The sequence below is a fragment of the Gopherus evgoodei genome, chromosome 1 (genome assembly GCF_007399415.2).
Source record: "Gopherus evgoodei ecotype Sinaloan lineage chromosome 1, rGopEvg1_v1.p, whole genome shotgun sequence".
Classification (NCBI taxonomy): Eukaryota; Metazoa; Chordata; order Testudines; family Testudinidae; genus Gopherus; species Gopherus evgoodei.
In genome coordinates, this window is record NC_044322.1 from 216,133,221 (window position 1) to 216,155,414 (window position 22,194).

General features: G+C 47.5%; 1 protein-coding gene across 1 annotated transcript in view; it reads left to right on the forward strand.

Annotated features, from left to right (window-relative positions):
* CD4 (CD4 molecule) overlaps nucleotides 1-21,732 on the forward strand; it is a 36,981-nt gene extending 15,249 nt beyond the window's left edge. Inside the window, exons 2-10 of the mRNA XM_030552773.1 lie at nucleotides 2,723-2,847; nucleotides 16,859-17,014; nucleotides 17,120-17,281; nucleotides 17,531-17,785; nucleotides 18,393-18,749; nucleotides 18,901-19,137; nucleotides 19,240-19,358; nucleotides 19,653-19,720; nucleotides 21,359-21,732. Coding sequence (XP_030408633.1) covers nucleotides 2,787-2,847; nucleotides 16,859-17,014; nucleotides 17,120-17,281; nucleotides 17,531-17,785; nucleotides 18,393-18,749; nucleotides 18,901-19,137; nucleotides 19,240-19,358; nucleotides 19,653-19,720; nucleotides 21,359-21,389 — 1,446 coding nt within the window. The 5' untranslated portion in view covers nucleotides 2,723-2,786 and the 3' untranslated portion in view covers nucleotides 21,390-21,732. The remainder of the gene's footprint in view (nucleotides 1-2,722; nucleotides 2,848-16,858; nucleotides 17,015-17,119; nucleotides 17,282-17,530; nucleotides 17,786-18,392; nucleotides 18,750-18,900; nucleotides 19,138-19,239; nucleotides 19,359-19,652; nucleotides 19,721-21,358) is intronic.
* Nucleotides 21,733-22,194: the final 462 nt, after the last annotated feature.

The following is a 22,194-nucleotide window of genomic DNA, read 5'->3' on the forward strand; positions in this document are numbered from 1 at the left end:
TGATAGTCGGTGATTGTCTTAAAGATCCAGCTCCTGGATTCTAGCCCTCATGGCTGGAGAGAAACACATGACAATGGGAGTCATAGAGGCCCACAAATCAGAGAACAAATAAAAAGAAATCTACATTTAGTATTTTTTAAAATCTCATGATCTTTAATCCAATCTCATGATTTTTGCAATGCTTGGGATTGGCAATAGTGGGACTGTAATGCTCCTTCCCCACCCTAACCCCAGACAGCCAAGCTTCCTGCCTTGAAGAGGAAATTCAGCAGAGCTTAAATTTAGAAACAGGAACAACTCAAATTACCTGCCACCCCCTTACGTTCTGTCCCCAGAACTCCTTTTCCTGCTCTATATCCGGCCCTAACCACGACCACTGCAGTGCGCTAAAGGGGTTACAGATATCCTGCTTTGTGGAACTGAGGAAGCTAGAAGAGAAGGAAATGGTGAGGGGACATGAAAGGAGCCAGAGGGAGGGTAGGGAGAGGTCTGATACCAGAGCATGGTGGCCCCAACACCATCTCTGAAGCCACCTGAGGTATGGGGTTTGTGTTAGGGAAACACAGGAGGCTTTGCTGTCTGGCCCCGTCTGTTCTTCACAAGTCCTGCTTCCCCCCACTGTCCTGTGGTTACATGAGTGACTTTGTTCTCCATCCCCATCCCTCCTGTTTTCTGTAAACCTGCACCATCCCAGGAATACCGAAGGGGGACTTTGCTCTCCTAGCCATGTCTGTCCCTCTTTTCTTCTGTGACTTGCAGCCCCCACATTCCATGGCTGTAGAATCACAAAACACAAGGGCTGCAGGTGAGAAAGATAGATCCAGAGAATGAGGAAGGATGGTAGCAGAGGTAGCAAGGCCAGGGGGAAGAGGGGAGGCCCTCCCACCACCGCAGTGTATAACTGAACCTGTCCCTCTTCCTAGCTCTGCTGCCCCTGTACCATTCCTTCCCTTTTTCGGGATCCATCTATATCACCTGTGACCCTTTCTGTATTTTGTGATTCTGCAGCCTTGGAGTGTGTCTTACATACAGTCCACGCTTTGCTCCAAAACGTGAACATTCATTTATGAAAATAAGGGCCAGATTCTCTGGCCCACAAAGTTCATTTTGTACTGTGTAAAGCAGTGCATGATGAACTTAAACAGACCACAGAGTCCCACAGGGCAATTTTCTCTACACCCAGAGAATCTCTGCCAATGGAAAGCTGATGGAGACAGTGAAGATGGGGGAGGGGGCATTCTGGTGAGAGATGGATGCATGTTGAGAGTGGGAGAGGAACTGGTAGAGCCAGCAGTAGAAGTTAGAGTAACTGCTGCAATGCAGCCACAGATCAGGGCTCCACAACCGGTTCCAATGGCCACTTCCCTGCACTACAGTCAAGCATGGAGGAGAATAGGACCCTACATATTTTTCTAGCTCTTATACTCAGGGTAAGTCTGCACCAGATATGCTACTGCAGCACAGCTACAGAAGCAACAGCTGCCTCGCTGTAGTGCAGACATTTACTACAGCAATGTAGTTCTTCCACAGGCATAGTTAATCCACCTCTCTAAGGCCAGGCCTAAACTACAGACCTAGGTAGGTATAACTATGTCGCTCACAGGTGTGGAAAATCCACACCCCTAAGCAATGTAATTATAGCAATGTTAACCTCTGGTGTAGACAGCACTGTATTGATGGGAGAGCTTCTCCCACCGATATAGTTACCTCTTCTCAGGGAGGAGTTTTAACTATGCCGAAAGGAGAGCTCTCTTCCATCGACACAGGAGTGTCTTCACTTAAGTGCTACAGCAGTATTTTAAGTGTAGACTTGCCCTGAGAGACAGTAGCTAGAATTCTTGCATCAACATAGCAGTATTCACACTGGGTCTTAGGTCATCTTAATTACATCGCCCAGGGTGTGAACTTTATCAACTTTTTACTCAGACCTTAGTCCTTTGGGTTTTCTTTCCATGATTTTCAGTTAACACCTGTTTAATTTAAACACTGTAAACACTTGGGAGAAAAACTCTCTTTACTACTATTTCTACTCCTTCCCTGCCCCACATTTCTGAGAATCCCAACGAGTCCTCCAGGGAACACCAGACTTGACAGTCATGAGATTTCGAAGGAAAAAAAACAAAAGCAAACTAACTAACCAAAAAAACCCTTTAAAAAGAGCTTTCCAGGCTGTCTATATCCATCACAAAGAAGCAATCAAGGCCAGATTTTTGATCTTTGATCTTAGCCTCCCCTCTGCCCATTCAAGTTCAAAGTTTCCCCTGTCTTCTCAGAGAGGAAGGGAAAGAGGAGATGCAACCTCTATCTGAGGCAAAGGCCTCACCTGCCACCTGGGTGCAGGAACCCCAAAGTGCCTCTCCAGGTGCAGAAAGACCAACTGCTACTGTGCTGCTGAAAATCCTCCAGCACCCTTCACTCCCACAACTTCAACAGGCAGCAGTTACATATGATAATACAGAAACCTGCAGCCCCAGGAGAACCCGAAATCTAGGGACAGTGTACAATACACTGAATTCGATATCAAACTCCAGGGAGAACACACTGGTTGGCTTCTTCATTGTCATGTTGAATTCACCTGACTGTGTGACAGAATTTCCACCTAGCTGTGCTGTAGCACAGCAGACCCCAGGGGCATTGACCAAGTACACAGGCCCAGCCATGGAGCCACAAGACTTGGAAAATAAACCACTATTAATAGTTCATTTGGGTTTTTCCGCATTAGGATCCCTTTACCTGGATGATATTTCCAGCTCACAGTTCACGGAGGGAAGGAACAATCCAAGAGGATGGACCCATTCAGCGTCATGGCAAACAGCATCCTGGCTGTCTTCACTGTGATGCAGCTCGGTGAGTCCCTAGCTGGGCAGGGTGTGGTGCAGCAGCTTCAGTATTTTTCATCTCTTTACAATCTCCTGATTTCCTGATTCAAACTAAACAAGTTTTGCCCCTTTTCAAAATGGCTGCCATCTCCGATTACTGACAATGGGACTGAATCCACAAGCCTAAGATGGCCTTATTAAGTAAAAGTGAGGCTACCGCTATGCAACTACATTTGATAATACAGAAAACTGCAGCACCAGGAGAACTGGAAATCTAGGGACAGCGTAAAATACACTGAATTTGATATCAAACTCCAGGGAGAACACATTGGCTGGATCACCACACCAGAGAAGATAGCCCCTTTTAGGGTGTGTCTTCCCTGAACAGGTAACTCAGATGATCAGCACCCGTGTTTGAGTACCTGGGTTAACCTAGCCTGGATGTGAGCACCCATACTTCAAAACCATAACCTGTATGACTGTGATCTCACTGCCACTGCATTTACCCATGTGTGTCTCTAGGACTCCTGGGGCCACATCCCAGGGTTCTTTATACCGCAGTAAGCTGAGCTGTTCCATAATTCCTTCCCAGTGAATTGTGGGAGGACGCAGGGTAAGCGGGGGAGAGGGGAAGATTGTGGAAAGGCACTGGAGGTGTTAGGTAATAAAGCAAGTCCTCACTCACCTCTCCAACACCCGAGGTTGTGCGGAGTTGGAATATGGGCCCACAATTCTGTCAGAGACCAGACACAAATGCGTTGATCAACGGGCTCACACTAACCCCAAAGCTTTAGAATAAGTGTGGCCCCTTTATTAGGGGTGAGCATCAATATTTATACACAGAAGTAAACAAAGTGATTAATAAAAGATAATGGTCATGCATAATCAATCAAGATTTTACAGGAAGAGCAAGTTTAACAAGTAAATGCATAGAGATAAAAGGCTAATGGCTACTTGAGGAAGGGGGTGTCATGAGTAGTTTGCAGGTCAGTGCTTGTTCAAAAAAAGGTTCAGAAAGGATTATGCAGAGACGGCCAGTCTGGGTGTTTTTTGGCTCCAAAGTTCACCAAAAGTTTAGACCCAACATTCCTCCATTTGTAGCTTTGAGATAACTATTAATCAAAAAGCTACACCCTATTTCAAGATCTCAAGGGCCGCTTGGCAATTTCAGCCTGGGCCAATTCGAAGAGAGTAAGGCTTTTAGCTGAAGTGGGAAAAGAATAAACTGACTTACATGAGTTTATGAGGGAGGGGACACACTGAATACAGCAACACAGTATTATAAGGACTACCATGGCCCCAACAACACCCACCAAGAGGTTTTTAACCCACCCAAATCCGGGCAGCCAATTCCATAAGGCTCCCCACCAATCATAAGGTGGCTGGCCAGAGGAGTAGTTTTTAGCCATTTCCCTTAGGTGTTTGGTACGTTGAAAAGTGTCAGAGTAGGTGTCATTTACAAAAACACAGCATTCTTCATTTATGAGGGCGCAAGTTCCTCCCTGGGCTGCTAACATCATATCTAAAGCCATTCTGTTTTGCAAAGCCAACTGGCGCAGCTGGGACATTTCCCCGGCCTGGTTCTCAAATAGGGTTGCAGTTTCATTGGTCAAAGATTCTAATAGTCCCTGTAGACGGATGATGGCACCCTTCAAGCTAGTGTGACCAGCCCACCGCTGCCAGGACAAACCATCACGGAGATTAATATCTCTGTCAGTTTCACGGATGTTACGAACGTGGGGAAAATGAGGGGGAGTGAGGGAGATCCGAGAAGGCGGTGCTAGCCATGCCAAATAACATGACCCTGCCCAATCAGGGGAGAGAAAATAATAAGCCTTGGGCCCGCACACCCAGTATGTTCCATATAATGCGTTTTGGGTATTCCATTTTTCAAAGTAGGAGGTAACCCACCACCCGTTGTACCACTGTTCCCCTGGTAACGCAGAGGGATCGTTGTGTGAACTGCAGAGGCACAATTTGGTAGTGTTGTCCTCAAAGGGCAGTGTAGTACTGCTTGAGCAGTTGTAGAAGGCAATTGTGTATCCTTTAACAATTAGTTGGACACCTTCGAGATCTGAGCAGGGCTTTTTAAAAACTGACTCTGAAAACCTGCCCCTCCATGAAAAAGTTGAAAAGGTTGGATCGGGGTGAGGGATCCACATATGGGATAAGTGGGATGCGCAAGGCTTGAAGCCAAGATTTTTACTAAAGGCGGTGCCATTAAAATATATGTTGCATTTACTTGTTCCCACAAAAGTTGACCCTTTTTCTTTAACAAAACACAGTGATCCTGTTTGATTGGTTACCCTGAGATATTTGTTAATTGGCACTTCTGTTTTGTCCCATGTAAGATTGGGTTGGACTGGATCTTTTATTCTAGTCGGTGGCATCCAAGTCATATTAGCAGTGGTTAGGGGAATGGGTGTGAAGGGGAGTCCCTGTGCTGCATTTACTGGAAATTGAGTACATACCCAGCAATCACTTCTATTTCCTAAAATACGAGTTTTAACCTCGTGGGAATATCTAATAAAAGCATTATCTTCATAAGCAGAAAATAACTGAAAAAGCATAAAAAACATACAGTTGTCAGAATAAAGGGTCCTCTCATTTTTTTCGAGTTAATTTAAGTCTAATGTCTGAGAGAGGTAAGCTGGTCCACTGGTCGAAGGCAGTGTCCTCAGTGGTGACAAGAGCTGCTGGTCCGTCACTGTGGTCCACTACGGCTGGCTTGACGTGGGAGTGGTGGATCCAAGATTTGCGTCCTTCCAGGAACACTGCAGTCTGGGTTGTCAAAAGAACCTGGTGGGGTCCAGTAAACCTTGGCTGGAGGGTGTCGTCACGAACGAACTTTTTGGCCCAGACGAAGTCCCCTGGTTGGAACGGGTGGATTTGTTCCTCCAGCGGCACGGTCTGGAAAAACTGCGAGGCTTTCCAAAGGGTACGGAGGCGAGCCTGTAGGGAGAGAAACTGACACGCAGTCATATGATCCCCTCCCAATAGTGAAACATCAGCACGTGGTAGCGCCCCGCCTTTGAAAGGGGGGTGTCCATAGAGCAGTTCAAAGGGGGATAATCCCAATGCGCGGGTTGGGCGAGTACGAAGGTGAAACAGGACCAAGGGAAGTACCTGAGGCCACTTTAATCCTGTTTCCTGACAGTATTTAGCCAATGTAAACTTAAGTTCCCTATTCATACGCTCAACTTTCCCGCTAGACTGGGGGTGGTAGAGTGTATGAAAGGAGTGTGAAATGCCCAGTCCTTGTTCTAAATGGCCAAGGACATGACCAGTAAAGTGAGGTCCGCGATCTGAGTCGAGCACAAGAGGGATGCCAAAACGGGGTACAATATCTCTAAGGAGAATCTTCGCCACTGTGGCAGCAGTACAATTAGCAGTAGGAAAAGCTTCGACCCAGGAAGTCAGAGGGCAAACCAAAACAAGGAGGTGCTTTTTCCCAAAAGCCTTTGGCATATCTACAAAATCAATTTGAAGATGTTGAAATGGAGCAGCAGGCGGAGGTCTTCCACCCTTAATTTTGTTAAGAGGTGGAGCAGGTCCATTACGCTGACATGTGCTGCATGCTTTCACTATTGATAGGCAATAGGGTTGAATGCCTGGAGCATACCAAAAGCGAGCGATAGTGTCCACGAGGGCATGCGTGCCGTAGTGACCCCCTTTATCATGGTGCCAGCGAACTGCCACAGGGTATGTGGAGCGAGGGAGGCAGGCTCGGCCATCTGGCATAAGCCAGGTCCCTTTGACCAGAGTGGCCCCGAGGCTTTCCCATGATTTTAGTTCAGCAGCGGGTACTGGTACGGGGTGCGGTGGAGTAAAGGAGGAGGTTGCAATAGCCAATGTGGGCATGGCTAAAGGTAAGGTGGCAGCCTTCTTGGCGGAGGCGTCAGCCAGGGCATTCCCACGGGTAACGGGGCTGCTATCTTTAGTATGGGCCCGGCAGTGAACTACAGCCAGGACGGAGGGTTTTTGGAGGGCGTCCAAAAGCTTGTGGATGAGGGGGAGGTGCTGAATGGGTTTACCGGCAGCTGTCTGGAAACCTCGAAACTTCCAGAGGTGGATATGACAATGCACAACTCCAAAAGCATATTTGCTATCAGTAAAAATGGTAACGGTCTTACCAGCGGCCAACTGGCAAGCTCGGGCCAGGGCATAGAGTTCAGCGGCTTGGGCTCCCCAGTTGCCTGGCAGTGAGGCGGCCTCTTGAATGTCCCATTCAGAGGTGACAGCATAACCAGTGAAACGCTTGCCATCAACATAGAAGGAGCTTCCGTCCGAGAAGAGGATGCAATCGGGGTTGTCCAGTGGCACGTCAAACAGGTTGTCTCTTATCTGTAAGATGCTGTAAACTACTTCCACACAGTCGTGCTGGTCCTGGGGGACTGGCAGGTCAGGAAGCAAGGTAGCTGGATTAAGGGGTCCACACCTTTCAAAAAGTAGGTTAGTGTCTTCTAAGAGTTCGGCCTCTAGCTGTTGCTGACGATGGGCCGAAAAGACTTGGGTTGTGCCCCTACGCAGAAGGGCTGACAAGGCATGAGAGGTCCAAACCGTGGTAAAATGACCCAGGGTTAGGCTCTTTGCCTTTGTGATCAGCAGGGCAGCTGCTGCCAGAGTCCGGGTGCAGGATGGGGTTCCCTGAGCGACAGGGTCGATTTGCTGAGAGTAAAAAGCAAGCGGGAAATGGTGGGGCCCGCTCAGCTGGGTAAGGACACCACTAGCAATTCCGCCCCTCTCGTGGACAAAAAGGTGAAAGGGTTTGCTGTAATTGGGGGGGCGGAGAGACATGGAGGAGGCCACACTGTCCTTGAGTAACTGAAAGGCTTGAATAGTGTCCGGGGACCACTGCAAAGGGTCAGGAGCAAGGTTAGCAGTGAGTCGGTGGAGCGGTTTGCTTAACTCCCCGCAGGACGGCAACCAGGGGCGACAGAAGCCAATTAATCCTAAGAAACCTCGAAGTTGTTTCTTGGTGTTCGGTAGAGGGCAGTTTTGAATAGTCTTTATGCGGGCTGGGTCCATCTGTCTTCCTTCTGGGGTTAACAGGAAGCCCAGATATCGGACCTTCTGTGAGACCCACTGAATCTTTTTAGGGTCTACCTTGTGGCCTCTGGTGTGTAGGTATAATAAAAGTGCCTTACCATCGATGCGGAGGGCAGCTTCTTCGCGATTACCTAATAGGATGTCATCTACGTATAGGACCAATGTGGATCCCTGCGGACTGGTGAAACCTTCCAAGTCGTGGCGGAGGCACTGGCTGAAAATCGTGGGGCTGTCTCTGTAGCCTTGAGGAAGTCGTTGCCAGACATAACTTTGTCCCTCCCAGGTGAAACCAAAGAGATACTGAGAGTCTGGGTGCACAGGAATGCTGAAAAAAGCTGATTTTAAGTCAATAACAGTGAACCACTCAGCATCCCAAGGGATTTGGCTGATGATAGTAGCTGGGTCAGGAACTACTGCATGAAGAGGGACCACATACTGATTAACAACTCGTAGATCCTGTACAAAGCGCCAACGAACAGGGTCTCCGTCCTTTTTAGGAGGCTTTTTGACAGGCAGTATAGGGGTGTTACAGGGAGTGCGCTGAGGGCGGACTAGCTTTTGCGCAATGAATCCCTCGATAATGGGGCGGATGCCCTCCCGGGCTTCCAGCGACAGGGGGTATTGAGGGACTGACAGGGGGGTTAAGGAAGGCTTTACCTGAATCCTTACGGGCTCTGCCGAAAGGAGCAGGCCAACATCAGTGTCAGAAATTCCCCAGAGGGTTGAAGGCAAGTCAGTGAGGTCAGGGGAGAGAGAGAGAGGTGTTTCCCAATTACCCTGAGTAGGGGCCGAATCTCCTAATACTGTCATCAATAATCCTACCCCTTCAGGAGTGCAGGTTAAAGTAGCCTCAAGCTTACAGAGTAAATCCCGGCCCATCAAAGGGATCGGACAAGCTGGGGAAAAAAGAAAACGGTGAGAAAAACATTTATCAGCATAAATAACATTCAAAGGCAAAGTGAGTCCCAGAGACTGTGGGTTGCCCTCCACCCCAGTCGCAGTTTTAACCTCAGAGGATAGCCAGGGAGAGGGGGCATGATTTAAAAGAGAGAAAGTAGCCCCAGTATCAATGAGGAAAGAGACAGGCAGTCCCTGGACTGAAAGGGTTAAACGAGGCTCTTTGCTGGGAGGGCAGAAAGTGAGAAAGGAGCCGGCTAAAGACATTAAGGAAATAAGACCATCACATTGTTTGCCTTCGCCCCCGGGGTACCGTCATTGAGGAGGCTGAGTTTGCTGCGGCTGCTGCTGTTTCCCGTAGTTGATCCAGGCCTGGGGGATGGGCTGAGCTGGTGGTGCAGGGGTGTATTCCTCACTTGTATAAGCATCTGCGGATGCAACCAGACCCTCTGGGCGTCCCCAGGGGCATTCACGTTTAAAGTGACCAGGCTGTCCGCACTGAAAACAATTTCCTGATGGCTGGGGTCGCCAGGACCCTCTTCCCCGGGCACCCTGGAATCCCCTGCCACGGCCACGGCCTTTGCCTCGAACACCACCGTGAAAAGCTAAAGCCATCAGCTTATATTCTTCCTTTTTCTCTTTCTTTTTACTACTTTTCCTTTCTTTCTCCCAGGCAAAATCAGCTACTTCCAACACTGAAGTGACTGACTCACCTCCCCAACCAGGGCGAAACTTTAAGAAGTAATCCCTTACAGGGGGCACTGACTGATTCACAAAAAATGAAATAAGAGTAGGGTGGTCTGCTTCTCTCTCAGGATCCATCTGAGTGAACATTCGGGCCCCCTCCAATAGCCTCGACCAGAACTTTCTGGGCGGCTCATCAGATTCCTGCCGAATCTGCATGAACTTAGCCTGATTAGGCGAGCGGCGAGCCATTTCCTTGAGTCTCTCTAACAATCGCTCTCTATCTGTTCGCAGCTGAGTCAGCCTTAGCTGAGTCCAGTCTAGGGGATTCCAGCCAGCGGCCAGATCCCGCCTATCCATCCAAGTAACATTAGCTGCATTGCTATCTCCCCATGTCCTTTCTGCCATCCACAATCTACTACGTTCTTCTCCAGTCAAAACTCTACTTAACAACTGATCCACATCCGTATAAGTAGGATTATAACTTAAAAACAATCTTTCTAGAAGTTCTATGATCTTTCGGGGATTTTCCCCAAAAGACCCTGACAACTGTCCCCACTCTTTCAAATCCCATTCTAGCCATCCTTTATATTCCACAATACTAGCATGTTGCAATCGTCCATCATTGCTCATATAAGGTTGATCGTGCACCTGTAAAGGCATCTCTATAACCATACTTTTATTATTCGCAAGAGATTTGACAGAGACATCCTCTGGGCTATCCTCAGGGGGGGGGCATGCACCCTGCTGTACCTGCTTGGACCTAAGCCTAGTAACTACTCCTCCCGAGGTTTGCCCGTCCAATTCCTCCTCATCCTTCTGCACAAATTCCAATCTGGGATCCTGCAGATTCCCCTCTGCTACAAGGAGAGAGTTCCCCTGCGGAGGAATAGGGGCAGGTGCAGAGGGGACCAGCTGACGAGTCAAAACACGCCGTGGTCTACACCCTTCATCGAAATAACCTGGAGGGGGTTCACTCTCGGGAGAGTACCTGACTGCCATAATTTTTAAAGATTTCCACAGCTCTGCTGCTGTGTCCCAACAAAACCAGTAACATAACTGTCCCGGATGGTCTTTTTCGATCTGGCTCTTTACTCCTCTTAAGGCAGCCTGTTCGAAAGAGCCATACGAAGGCCACCTCATCTCCGAGTCGGCCAATACCGCGGTATACCCAGTCCAATTCCTTACACATAGTGTGTACAACTTCTTCCTAGACATTCCTGTCTGTACTGGGAGTTTCCCTTCGTTCCATAACTTATTTACAATCCCCAACGGACTCTCAAGAGGCACGCTAGTCCCTTGACCCATGGTGTCTGACAGGAGCCCTCCAACTGGCGTTTACCCTGCTGTCCAATACACGACCCCTCAATATTGAATTGGCTAGGAGAAATCTCCTGTGGCGCCTTGCCAATTCATATATGAGTGGTCCGACCACTGGACAGAGGTACCGCACCAGAAGGAATCCCGGACGAGCCCCCAAATTGTTAGGTAATAAAGCAAGTCCTCACTCACCTCTCCAACACCCGAGGTTGTGCGGAGTTGGAATATGGGCCCACAATTCTGTCAGAGACCAGACACAAATGCGTTGATCAACGGGCTCACACTAACCCCAAAGCTTTAGAATAAGTGTGGCCCCTTTATTAGGGGTGAGCATCAATATTTATACACAGAAGTAAACAAAGTGATTAATAAAAGATAATGGTCATGCATAATCAATCAAGATTTTACAGGAAGAGCAAGTTTAACAAGTAAATGCATAGAGATAAAAGGCTAATGGCTACTTGAGGAAGGGGGTGTCATGAGTAGTTTGCAGGTCAGTGCTTTGTTCAAAAAAAGGTTCAGAAAGGATTATGCAGAGACGGCCAGTCTGGGTGTTTTTTGGCTCCAAAGTTCACCAAAAGTTTAGACCCAACAGAGGTCTATAAATACTTGAGTGATTTAGCCTGTCTCCTCCCTGCAAAGCGGGTGGCTTACTTGGGCACTAGCCAGTACCCCTAGCCAGGCCAATTAGCCCATGCAGAAAGCACCACTAAACTTAGGTGAGAGGGTTTTGTGAGTGGACAGGAGGGGGGTTAGAAGCAGCACCTGGGTGAGAGCCTGGGTTAACTCTGCAGTGAAGATTTAATTCACTACTGAAGATCCATTAGATGGAAATGTCAAAGTTAGAATCAGGACTCACAATTTGTCAGACCACTCTGTTTTATTAGCGCAGCGCTCTGCCAATAACACCCAGATAATGTGAGTGGCCATGCAAGACCCAAACAGTCTTATTTATACAGATAAAAGAGCGGGAATTAGACAAAGGGACAAAGAAAGCAAAACAGTAAAATTCACCTGGGGCACAGCCTGCATATCCTACTTTCTTACTAACTCTTATCGATCTAAGGCTAATGCTTCACCAATTGCCCTTAAACAGTGCAATTGTTCTATGTTACTGTCTGTATTCCTGACACCTGGATTGCAGCATTCCAACAGTTTTGCTTAAAGGTACAGACAGCATTTCTTTAATCCTTTCTATTTTCACAATATAATTCATTCTACTTTCACAGAAACAACCTTCAGTCTCCACTGAGCTGTGCTGGAGTCAGACTGACGACCATCTCTGTAACCCATTGGCAATGCCCTGAGGCATCCATCCCTCAATTAATGTTAGCGTAGAGGGGGTCCCATAAGACAAATATTACATACAAGAACATGGAGGTTTTAACATCAAACAGTAGGAGATGCTGGAACTAATGCTAGCTATGGAACCTAGCCCTTGTCTGCACATGTGTTATGAAACAGTCTTTCATAACGTGATCACTGAGTATTTTTTCCACGTGGATTTTTTAGCAGGACAAGAACCCTTGGCTTTTCAGAATCACAGCACAGAACTCCTTGTGCTAAAGGAATAAGCTGGACATACACAAGTCCATGGGTCTGGATCTAATGCATCCAAGAGTGCTGAAGGAGATGGCTGATGTGATTGCAGAGCCATTGGCCATTATCTTTGAAAACTCGTGGCGATCTGGGGAGGTCCCGGACAATTGGAAAAAGGCAAATATAGTGCTCATATTTAAAAAAGGGAAGAAGGAGAATCCAGGGAATTACAGACCAGTCAGCCTCACCTCAGTCCCTGAAAAAATCATGGAGCAGGATCTCAAGGAATCCATTTTGAAGCACTTGGAGGAGAGGAAGGTGATCAGGAACAGTCAACATAGATTCACGAATGGCAACTCATGGTTGCCTTCTACAATGAGATAACTGGCTCTGTGGATATGGGGAAAGTAGTGGATGTAACATGATATATCTTAACTTTAGCAGAGCTCTTTATACGGTCTCCCACAGTATTCTTGCCAGCAAGTTGAAGTATGGATTGGATGAATGGACTATAAGGTGGATAGAAAGCTGGCTAGATCGTTGGGCTCAATGAGTAGTGATCAACGGCTCAATGTCTAGTTGGCAGCCGGTATCAAGTGGAGGCCCCATGGGTTGGTCCTGGGGTTGGTTTTATTCAGCAACTTCACTGATGATCTGGATGATGAGATGGATTGCACCCTCAGCAAGTTTGCGGATGACACTAAGCTTGGGGAAGAGGTAGATACACTGGAGGGTAGGGATAGGGTCCAGAGTCACCTAGACAAATTGGAGGATTGAGCTAAAAGAAATCTGATGAGGTTCAGCAACAACAAGTGCAGAATCCTGCACTTAGGACGGAAGAATCCCATGCACCACTACAGACTGGGGACTGCCTGGCTAAGCGGCAGTTCTGCAGAAAAGGACCTGGAGATTACAGTGGATGAGAAGCTAGATCTGAGTCAATAGTGTGTCCTTGTTGCCAAAAATGCTAACAGCATATTGGGCTGTATTACTAGGAGCATTGCCAGCAGATCGAGGGAAGTGATTATTCCCCTCTATTCAGCACTGGTGAGGCCATATCTGGAGTATTGCATCCAGTTTTGGGCCTCCACTACAGAAAGAATGTGGACAAATTGGAGAGAGTTCAGCAGAGCGCAATGAAAATGATTAGGGGGCTGGGGCATGTGGCTTACAAGGAGAAGCTGAGGGAACTGGACTTATTTAGTCTGCAGAAAAGAAGAGTGAGGGGGGATTTAATAGTAGCCTTCAATTACCTGAAGTGGGGTTCCAAAGAGGATGGAGCTAGGCTGTTCTCAGTGGTGGCAGATGACAGAACAAGGAACAACGGTCTCAAGTTGCAGTGGGGGAGGTTTAGGTTGGATATTAGGAAAAACTATTTCACTAGGAGGGTGGTGAAGCACTGGAATGGGTTACCTAAGGAGGTGGTGGAATCTCCATCCTAGAGGTTTTTATGGCCCGGCTTGACAAAGACCTGGCTGCGATGATTTAGTTGGGGTTGGTCCTGCTTTGAGCAGGGGGTTGCACTAGATGATTTCCTGAGGTCTCTTCCAACCCTAATCTTCTATGATTCTTTAGGTGGACCAACTACTAGAGGGTGGCGTGTCACCCACTTTGGGAACTACTCAGATATTCCGCAGCTAGCTCTGGGAGGGGAGTATGATCTAGTGTTTACAGACTGGCTGGCCGGACACATCGGTGTATGACAGGTTTTTTTATTATTATTGTTTAAAGAAGCAGTTTGCAGGATGGTTGGTATTTGGGTCTCCTATGTTAGAGGCCTGGGTTCTATTCTCAGTTCTGCTAGAAATTACCTTATCTATAAAGTGGGTGGAATAATAATTGCCTCTTCCATAGTGTAGAGGTATGAGGCCTTGGTGTCCCCTAGACTACAGAGTATTTTTGTACAAAGGGTCTGTCTGTTCAGGATACAGGCTGCGGGCTGGCTCAGGGAGGTAGGACAGATTCCTAAATGTAGGACTGTCCTGCAAAATTTAAGATGAGTCTATATAGTCAGACATCAGCTCTCTGCCATCAAGAATAGGAGAGGCAAGGGGGCTCTGCCCCCAAGCAGCCAAACGAGAGACCTCCTTCACTTTTGTGTGTATGTTTCAGTTTGAATATTGAATCTGAAATGACAACATACAAATTGGGGCTGGGCAACTTCCCTATAAAAATCAGAATGCAGGTGCAAACCAGTGTGGTTTATTATTTTTTTTTAAAAACATAATTTTTAAGACAACCTCATGATTTGAGGGGGAAGGGAGTCTGAGTTTGGAGTTTTGAATGCATGATGTTGGCAATGCTGCATCAGGGAGACTTTGCACTGACTGAAGTGATAAGATGTCATGATATTGGGGCAGGGGTGCCAAGACCGGTCCTGGTCCTGTGAGTCAGGACTCCCAATAACCTGTGGAACTCTTTGTAAGGGACCTGATCTTTGGGCACTATCACATTGAATACAGCACCAATCCCAATCACTCACCACAAAGTGCAGGAGGGAAAATACTGTCCCCTGCAGCATCCCACCACAATCCCTGTGATGTTTCCTATGAAGGGATTTTCTGTAACAGACTCAATTTTGCCTCTTGTTGTGATTTGATTGGAGCCCTTGCCATACGTAGTGTTTTTCTTAAAACCCCAGCTCCAGGAATGGAGAATGGTTGCGCAAGACTCTCAGCTTTCAAATAGAAAAAAAGAGTTTTTGCCTCTCCAATTTAGAGAAAAGCTTGAAAACCTGACCCGAGTGTGGCCTGAAAACACCAAAACAGAAAACAAAAAAAAGAACCGGTCACTAATTTTATTTTTAAAAAATCTCATGATTTTTATTCTCATGACTTTTTGTGGCCTGACTCGTGATTTTTGAAGGCCATGCTGCAGCCTTCTGGAGACACAGGCCCAGGAAGAAGTTTGTATATATGTGTAAAACAGAACAGAATCTCTGTCAGCTAGGGAAAGAGAGAGAAGGAAACGTAGGGAGGGTGTGCAGGAATGGAAAAAAATGGGCAGAAAGAAGAGAGAGCCACGGGAGAGAGAAATGAAGGGAGGAAATCCACGCGAGGGAATGGAGAGTAAGATCAGCAGGAGTGAGAAGAAAGGTAAGAGAGAAAGACAAAGACAGAGATGGCTGTAACTCCAGGTTGGGACAGAAAGTGTCAGAAACAGAGATAGAGACAAACACAAGCATACTAGGATTTAGGCGACACTCACTTAGGGCTGGTCCACACTGGGTGGGAGGGGATCGATCTAAGATACGTAGCTGAAGTCGAAGTATCTTAGATCAATTTACCTCTCGTCCTCACGGCGTGGGATCAACGTCCGCAGCTCCCCCTGTCATCTCCGCTACTGCCATTTGTGCTGGTGGAGTTCCGGAGTCGACAGGAGCACTTTCGGGGATCAATATATGGCGTCTAGATGAGACGGGATATATCGATCCCCAAGAAATTGATCGCTACCCACTGATATGGCGGGTAGTCTAGACGTACCTTTAGGCTTTCAGCTCCCCAGCTATCACCTCTCTTGGATGAAGACCCATGTCTCTCTTCCTCCTGACTGGGGTATTGCCAGGCTGCACAGTTCCCTACCTACACTGTGAATTCCCTAGTAAGGATTGCCTACAAGGATAATGACTGCACTGTGCTTTCTCTCCAGAGGATATGAACAGGGTAATTGCTAGCAGTTAGAAGTTACCACACAGGTCTTTCTAAGCCAATACATTTATTCCTAAGGCAAAAGCAATACAGAGAAAACATGCTAAAAACAAAAGAAGAATTTAGCAGTGATCATCCCACCTCTAACAAGGACTCTGGTAGGAGTCTGTCCTTCAAACCCCACACAGGGTTTTCCCTGTGGTTACAAGTCCATAACTGTCCCAGAGTCAGACCCAGAACAACCATGAATAGGTCAGTCTCTTCTTTATACACCTTGGGCCTTTCATCTTGAGATTCCAGGGGCAGATGATCAGCAAATAATGGTCCCCTCTTCAGGGCACAGCTTCATAAGGCTGGATTTTCACATTCACCTCCCCCGGAGAGTCCCCAGACAAACCACTGGACACTGTCCCCAAAAGTCCATTCTTGTCCATTGGTCAATACAGTTCTTTGAAGTTCATAACAGTTCCCAGGGTTTACATCACAGCTCACCCCTAGAGAGGTTACATACATCCCAGCCCACAATCATACATAACCTTTGCATTTAATTCAATGTATTTAAACTTAATCCAGATATATGTACACTTAATTCAGTAAGGTTTTTCATGGATATTGCAGGAAAATGCCACATCTGTCACCGTTTGTTAGATAGATAGATAGATAGATAGATAGATAGATAGATAGATTTATTTTATGGAAGAGAGTTGAGGTGGTTGGAATGAGGAGACTAGAGATTTTGGAAAGATTGCAAGAAGAAAAAGAGCAAGTAAAAATGGGGTAGACTCCCAGGAAGGAGTGTGGGGGATTAGGAGGTTTGGGGTCCATTTTCATGGAGACAGGGTATTATTTTTGCCACTGTAATGACTGTTCCTTCCCCCCATTATTTTGGGGGGTCTCTTTCAGGTCTGATCCCCATTATGGCTGAGGGAGAGACAACAGTGTTTGGTGCTGTTGGGGAACAGGTGATTCTGCCCTGTATTGACAAATCCCAGAGTGATGGGGTGATCTGGAAATACAATGAACAAGTTGTGATCCAGCATCAGGCACGCCTCTTGAGAGGTAGAATTCCAAATTCACCACACCCTTGTCCCTCATACAGGGCTAGAGAATCCCCTCTCTCCTGGGGAACAGCTTTCACCCACAGCCTTTTTATTCTCCCCAAAGGCAGAACTCGGTTGATCAATCGATCTGAATTAAATAAACAGGAGATAGCCAAGGGGAACTTCTCCCTGACACTGTCACAGCTGGAGCACTCTGATGCTGGCAAGTACGTCTGTGTAGTCGGTTCCAGAACTTTCAAGGAGGTCCAGTTGCAGGTGTTTGAAGGTGAGTGATCCGGGACAGTGAGATGAGAGTTCAAGGAGCTTTGAGACAACACTTTGCTGAGGTCCCTGTCCTTTGTCCATCTCCTCTGGCGTGAGCTATCGCAGATCCCTTTCCTCTAGCTAGCCCTGCCTCCTCAGATTGCCCTTCTGCTGAGATTCCCATGCTCACCTTCAGTCCCAGCCCCGCCCCTGGAGGAAGCTGGTGGAGGATAGGACTCACTGGATGGGCTCTCTCTCTCTCTCTTCACAGTTACAGGCTCTCCTAGTGACTACCTCTTGCAGGGTGAAAATCTCACGCTGAGCATACAAGGTTCCTCAAGTGCCAGTGTCACCTGGTCCAACAACCACAAGGTTAAAGTGACAGCCACTCAGTCAAGAGAACTGAAGAATGGTGGACGCACTCTGCAGATGCACAACCTCCAGGTTGAGGACAGTGGGACCTGGATGTGCCACATCACATCCCTGTCTGCTAAGCTGGACATACCCTATAAGGTGCTGGTGATAGGTAAGAGAAGCATGGATCTGAGTCTCAGAACTTTGCAGCTGCCTAGAAAATGCAGAAGATGGTGGATAAATCTAAACATATCCCATCTCCTCCTCACACACAAGCCCAGGGAAAGGTCACAGTCCATTACCTGGATTCCTAGTTCCCAGTGTCCTGAGCAATGCAGCACCAGGGCCTTCCTCACAGGATCTCCAGACTCACAGACCCCTCAGCACTGGAAGTTGGCTCCTGAGCTCCTGTTCCTTGGCTCAGTCTCACCCTGTTCCCCCTTGTTTACCTAAACAGTCCCCCTCCCCCAGAGATTTGTGCATCTCAGACTCATGCAGATGATTCTCATTTCCTTGTCCCAGTTGTAGCTTTGCTTAGCTGGATGGATTTAGCCCTTTGAATCTCTCCCAAGAACCCAACTCTTCTGGCCTCCTGAACTGTTGTGGCTCTTCTCTTAGCTCCTCCAGAACTGAGCACAATAACCCAGATGGGATCTCCCTAGAGCTAGACAGTGGGACAGACTATCTCCTCCTTGCTCCATGGTGAAGTTGCAAAACTGATGATGAGACTATTGCTCCCCACACTTCTATATGTTCTCCTCTTTGTGCTCTGAATTCAGGTTTTCATAATTTGAACCAGGAGACGCTCTACAAAGCTGTTAATTCCACTGTGTCCTTCTCCTACTCTCTGAGCACTCACCTGCTGCAGATAAGAGAGCTGGAGTATGTCGGGGTAGGCTTGGAATGGAAACCAATGATAGACAGCAAGTACCAGGAGAAGTTTAAGTTCAATGTCACCTCTAAAGAGCTGCTCTTGTCTAAGCAAATGGCCAACATGCAGGTTACATGGAAACCCAGCAATCCCCTGGAAGTGAAACTGCCCAAAGTCCAGTTCGAGGATGCTGGATGGTATCAGTGCCAGCTCACAGTCAGTCGTGGCCGTGTGGAGAAGGCCATCCACCTGGTGGTGATGACAGGTGAGAGGAAGTTGTGGCCCCTATGGACACTGCAGAGGAAGTCGGGCCGGAGTATGGGAGGTGCCCCCCAAAAAGGTGCCTACAATCTGGAGACTCCTGAGACTCTGTCACATCCCCTCATTTGCATGTCCCCCTCTTGTTCTCTTTGCAGTCTCTGCTGACCCTGTTGGGCCGCTCTCCAAATGGGCTAACATGACCCTGCTCTGCAAGCTCTCGGCTCCTATCCCATCTAATGCCCAGCTGTTCTGGGAGCATGTGAACGGGACGGAGAAGAAATTAAATAAGTCGGGATACAGTGAGGTGATGGTGAAGACCAAGACTGTGGGGCTGTGGAGATGCAGCCTTAAGGTGGAGAATAACATGATAACCAGCATTGACTACACTGTGGGTAGGGAGACCACCATCAGTTCCTCCATTCAAAGCCCCATGCTATCTCTCTCTGTCTCTCTCTATGTCTGTCTCTCCAATTCTCTCACTTCTCTCTCCACAGTGAAGGTTGCTGAATGGAATATCTATGTGCTGATCCTGGTAGTGGTTGGAGTCAGCATAGTGCTGCTTCTCCTTGCAAGCCTATTTATTTTCATCTTTATTGCCTGGCAGCAGAGGAGGGTGAGTTCCCAAGTCCCAGCAGACAGCAAAGGAGGAAAGTCCCTCCATTGCACTCAGGATGAGTCTCGGAGGATTCTCCCCTTCAGAGAAGCAGGTGGGAGGGAACTAGGAATCACCACCCCGGAGAAGGGACTCTTAAAATAGCTATATCCCAGTTAAATCTCTGAGGAGTGAGGCAGATAAAATCTGTACTGTCATGGCAGGCAGAGGGTTTGAAACCACCAGCCACTGTGGAGGGTAGAACTTTAAACACAGAAATGTGGGTTCATGCCACACTCCTTTCTCTCCTGGCAGCGACGGGCTGAAAAGATGGCACAAGCCAGGCGAGACTTGATTGAAAGGAGAATATGTCAGTGTCAACGGTAAGTACAAATCCAGGCCCCTCTGACTAGGGAGAGATTCTGGCCTCAAGAGAATGGGGCTGGCTGCTAGCTCAGGGATGGGGGAATAGGACATGGGGCCTTTCACTTCAGGCTGTGTCTAGACTGTAGTTCCCTCAGTTGCAATTAGATACCTCAGTTCTGATAAAACACAAATCAGTGCATCCTCACAGTATTCACACTCATGTTAAGTGGCTTTACGGTTACATGTCAAATCTACATTAGCACTGCATTGGCTTGTGTTAGCGGCAATTTCTTCTGGGCATTCATCCCAGAATTCCTAGTGTTGTTCCAAACTGCAGTATGTTATGAGTGATTACCAATAGCCTTCTGGGAGGCCTCAAAGGTGCCCAGAGGGATTGTGGGAGGAGAAGACAAATTCCCAGAATCCCTATAACAATGTCCAAGTAAACCAACACATGCTGCTTCACTTGCTGACTGCTTTCATGAGAACAAGGGTTTCTCACTGAGTGAAGAGCTGGCATTTCCTAGGATTTGGTGATTCTATGCTCTGAGGCAGCAGAAGCAGCTGTGGAGAGACAGTGGCAGCTGTGCAGTCATTACTAGCAGAGAGCCATGTAGTGGCAATCTTAGCTGGAAGAGACTATTGTGTGTTGATCCCCGTAGAGGGGCAACAGACCTAATCTATCTGAATTGCCCAAGCAATGGCATGTACTAGTGAGTGGTGTAGAGTTTCTGGACAAGCACTCAGTGTTCACAAGCTATTTTGGGCCAAACCCATAAATACAGAGTGGTGGGGGCTGCATCATTGTTCTCCAGTCCTGGGATGTCCAACGGTGGCCGGAGAACGTCCGGTCAAGGAAGGCCATGTTTCTGAAAGCCCAGGGAAATGCCTCCTTATGCACAATGATTGCTCTGTGAGGAAGATGATTGCGGTTATGGTTGCACCTTTCACATTTGCAAAAGCAGCAGTGAGCTTTCTAGGCCTGCCTGGATTGCCAAGATTGAACTGCTTGCTTCAGTCTTTAGGTGGCCAGAAACTAGATCTCTTGAACCCCATAATAGGAAAACTATTGCCAACAACATAAGAGATCCTGTCATATGCTGGATTTATATGCAGAGTACACTAGTGAACTTTAAGAGTTTTATTTGCCTTCTTATCACTTGTCATTAAATATTACTAAGTTCCTAGTAAATGTACTTTTAGGTGGGAGTGAGGGCTGAGTGAAAGAAACATAGTGGTGATTATGTGCTGGGGGACAGAAACGTAGCTCTGCTTTCATCTGTTTTTATGTGAGAGCAGGTAGCACAGTTATTTATGATTCTAAAGAAGCCCTTATTAGAAAAAGACAAAACAGTACTACTACATCCAAAAACAGAACGAGCTGTGCAAAACGTGAAGCAATACAGTCACTCTGTAACTCCCCTAAAGAGTTCAGTGCAGCCACACTGGAAATGAAGAGCATTAAGTCACACAAATGCCTAATCAACGAAATATTGCACTTCCCCCCAGCTATGTAAAGTATTCTGTGTTCTATGCCTTCCAGTTTGGCCAGAGGTCAGGAGACTGGCAGGCTCAGTGGGGTCACTGCATAGAGTAGGGGGCATTTCACCTCTACAATACGAGAGCTCATGCTGTTTAATTTCTTTCTCTTGCAGTCAGCTGAAGAATGACTATTCCGATGCTTGAGACAGAAGGGTGAATGAAGTCTCTGCCAGGGATAAGCCATCTTGCAGCCCACTTTGCTTGCTTGGATCCAACTCACCTTTCCTTCCTCAAGTGCGATGCTTTGTTCTTTCATCTTTCTCCCAGCCTCATTACCAAGAAGAGATCTTATTAGGTGTGGATGGGATAGAGTGAGCAGGACAAGCACCCACCCCACGGTGATGGCTCAGCCCCAACTCCATCAGGGAATGTACTGAATGTAAGGTATACACAGATGTATTTTGTGCATATGCTTGATTTGACCTTCTGGATTTTATCTCAGATGTTTCCTGTATCTGCTCCAAATGCAATAAATCATTTTAGAGTTTTCATTGCAAAATCTGACTTTATTTGCCTGATGCACCAAACAACTCCATCTAATATAACCCCTACCACTGGCCTTCCCAAACACCCCCAGCCTGCCCTCTCCCCACAACCCACCTGCCCTGCTGCCAGAAACCCTCCTTGATTCCTGCCTCCTGTGATCCCTTCCTTGCCTCCTTGCCCCAGCCACCGCCTTCCCGCCAGTGACAAGGAATGCTGGAGACTTTCCCTTAACTTGGTATTTCCATGCTTCCAAGGATTTGGGATGGGTCCTGAGGTGTCCTTACTGTCACTAACCATAGGTCTTGTTTGTTAATTTACTGGTTTTTACAGAAGGTTGGTTACCAGGTTGAGTAGCTCCCTGGGGAGAGGGATTAAACAGGAGCTGCCCAGTGGAAGCTGCGCCAGGTTGTGCTGACCCTTCTGAGAGGTGCCCTAGGAAGGTCTGTATCTCCACTGAAGGGAT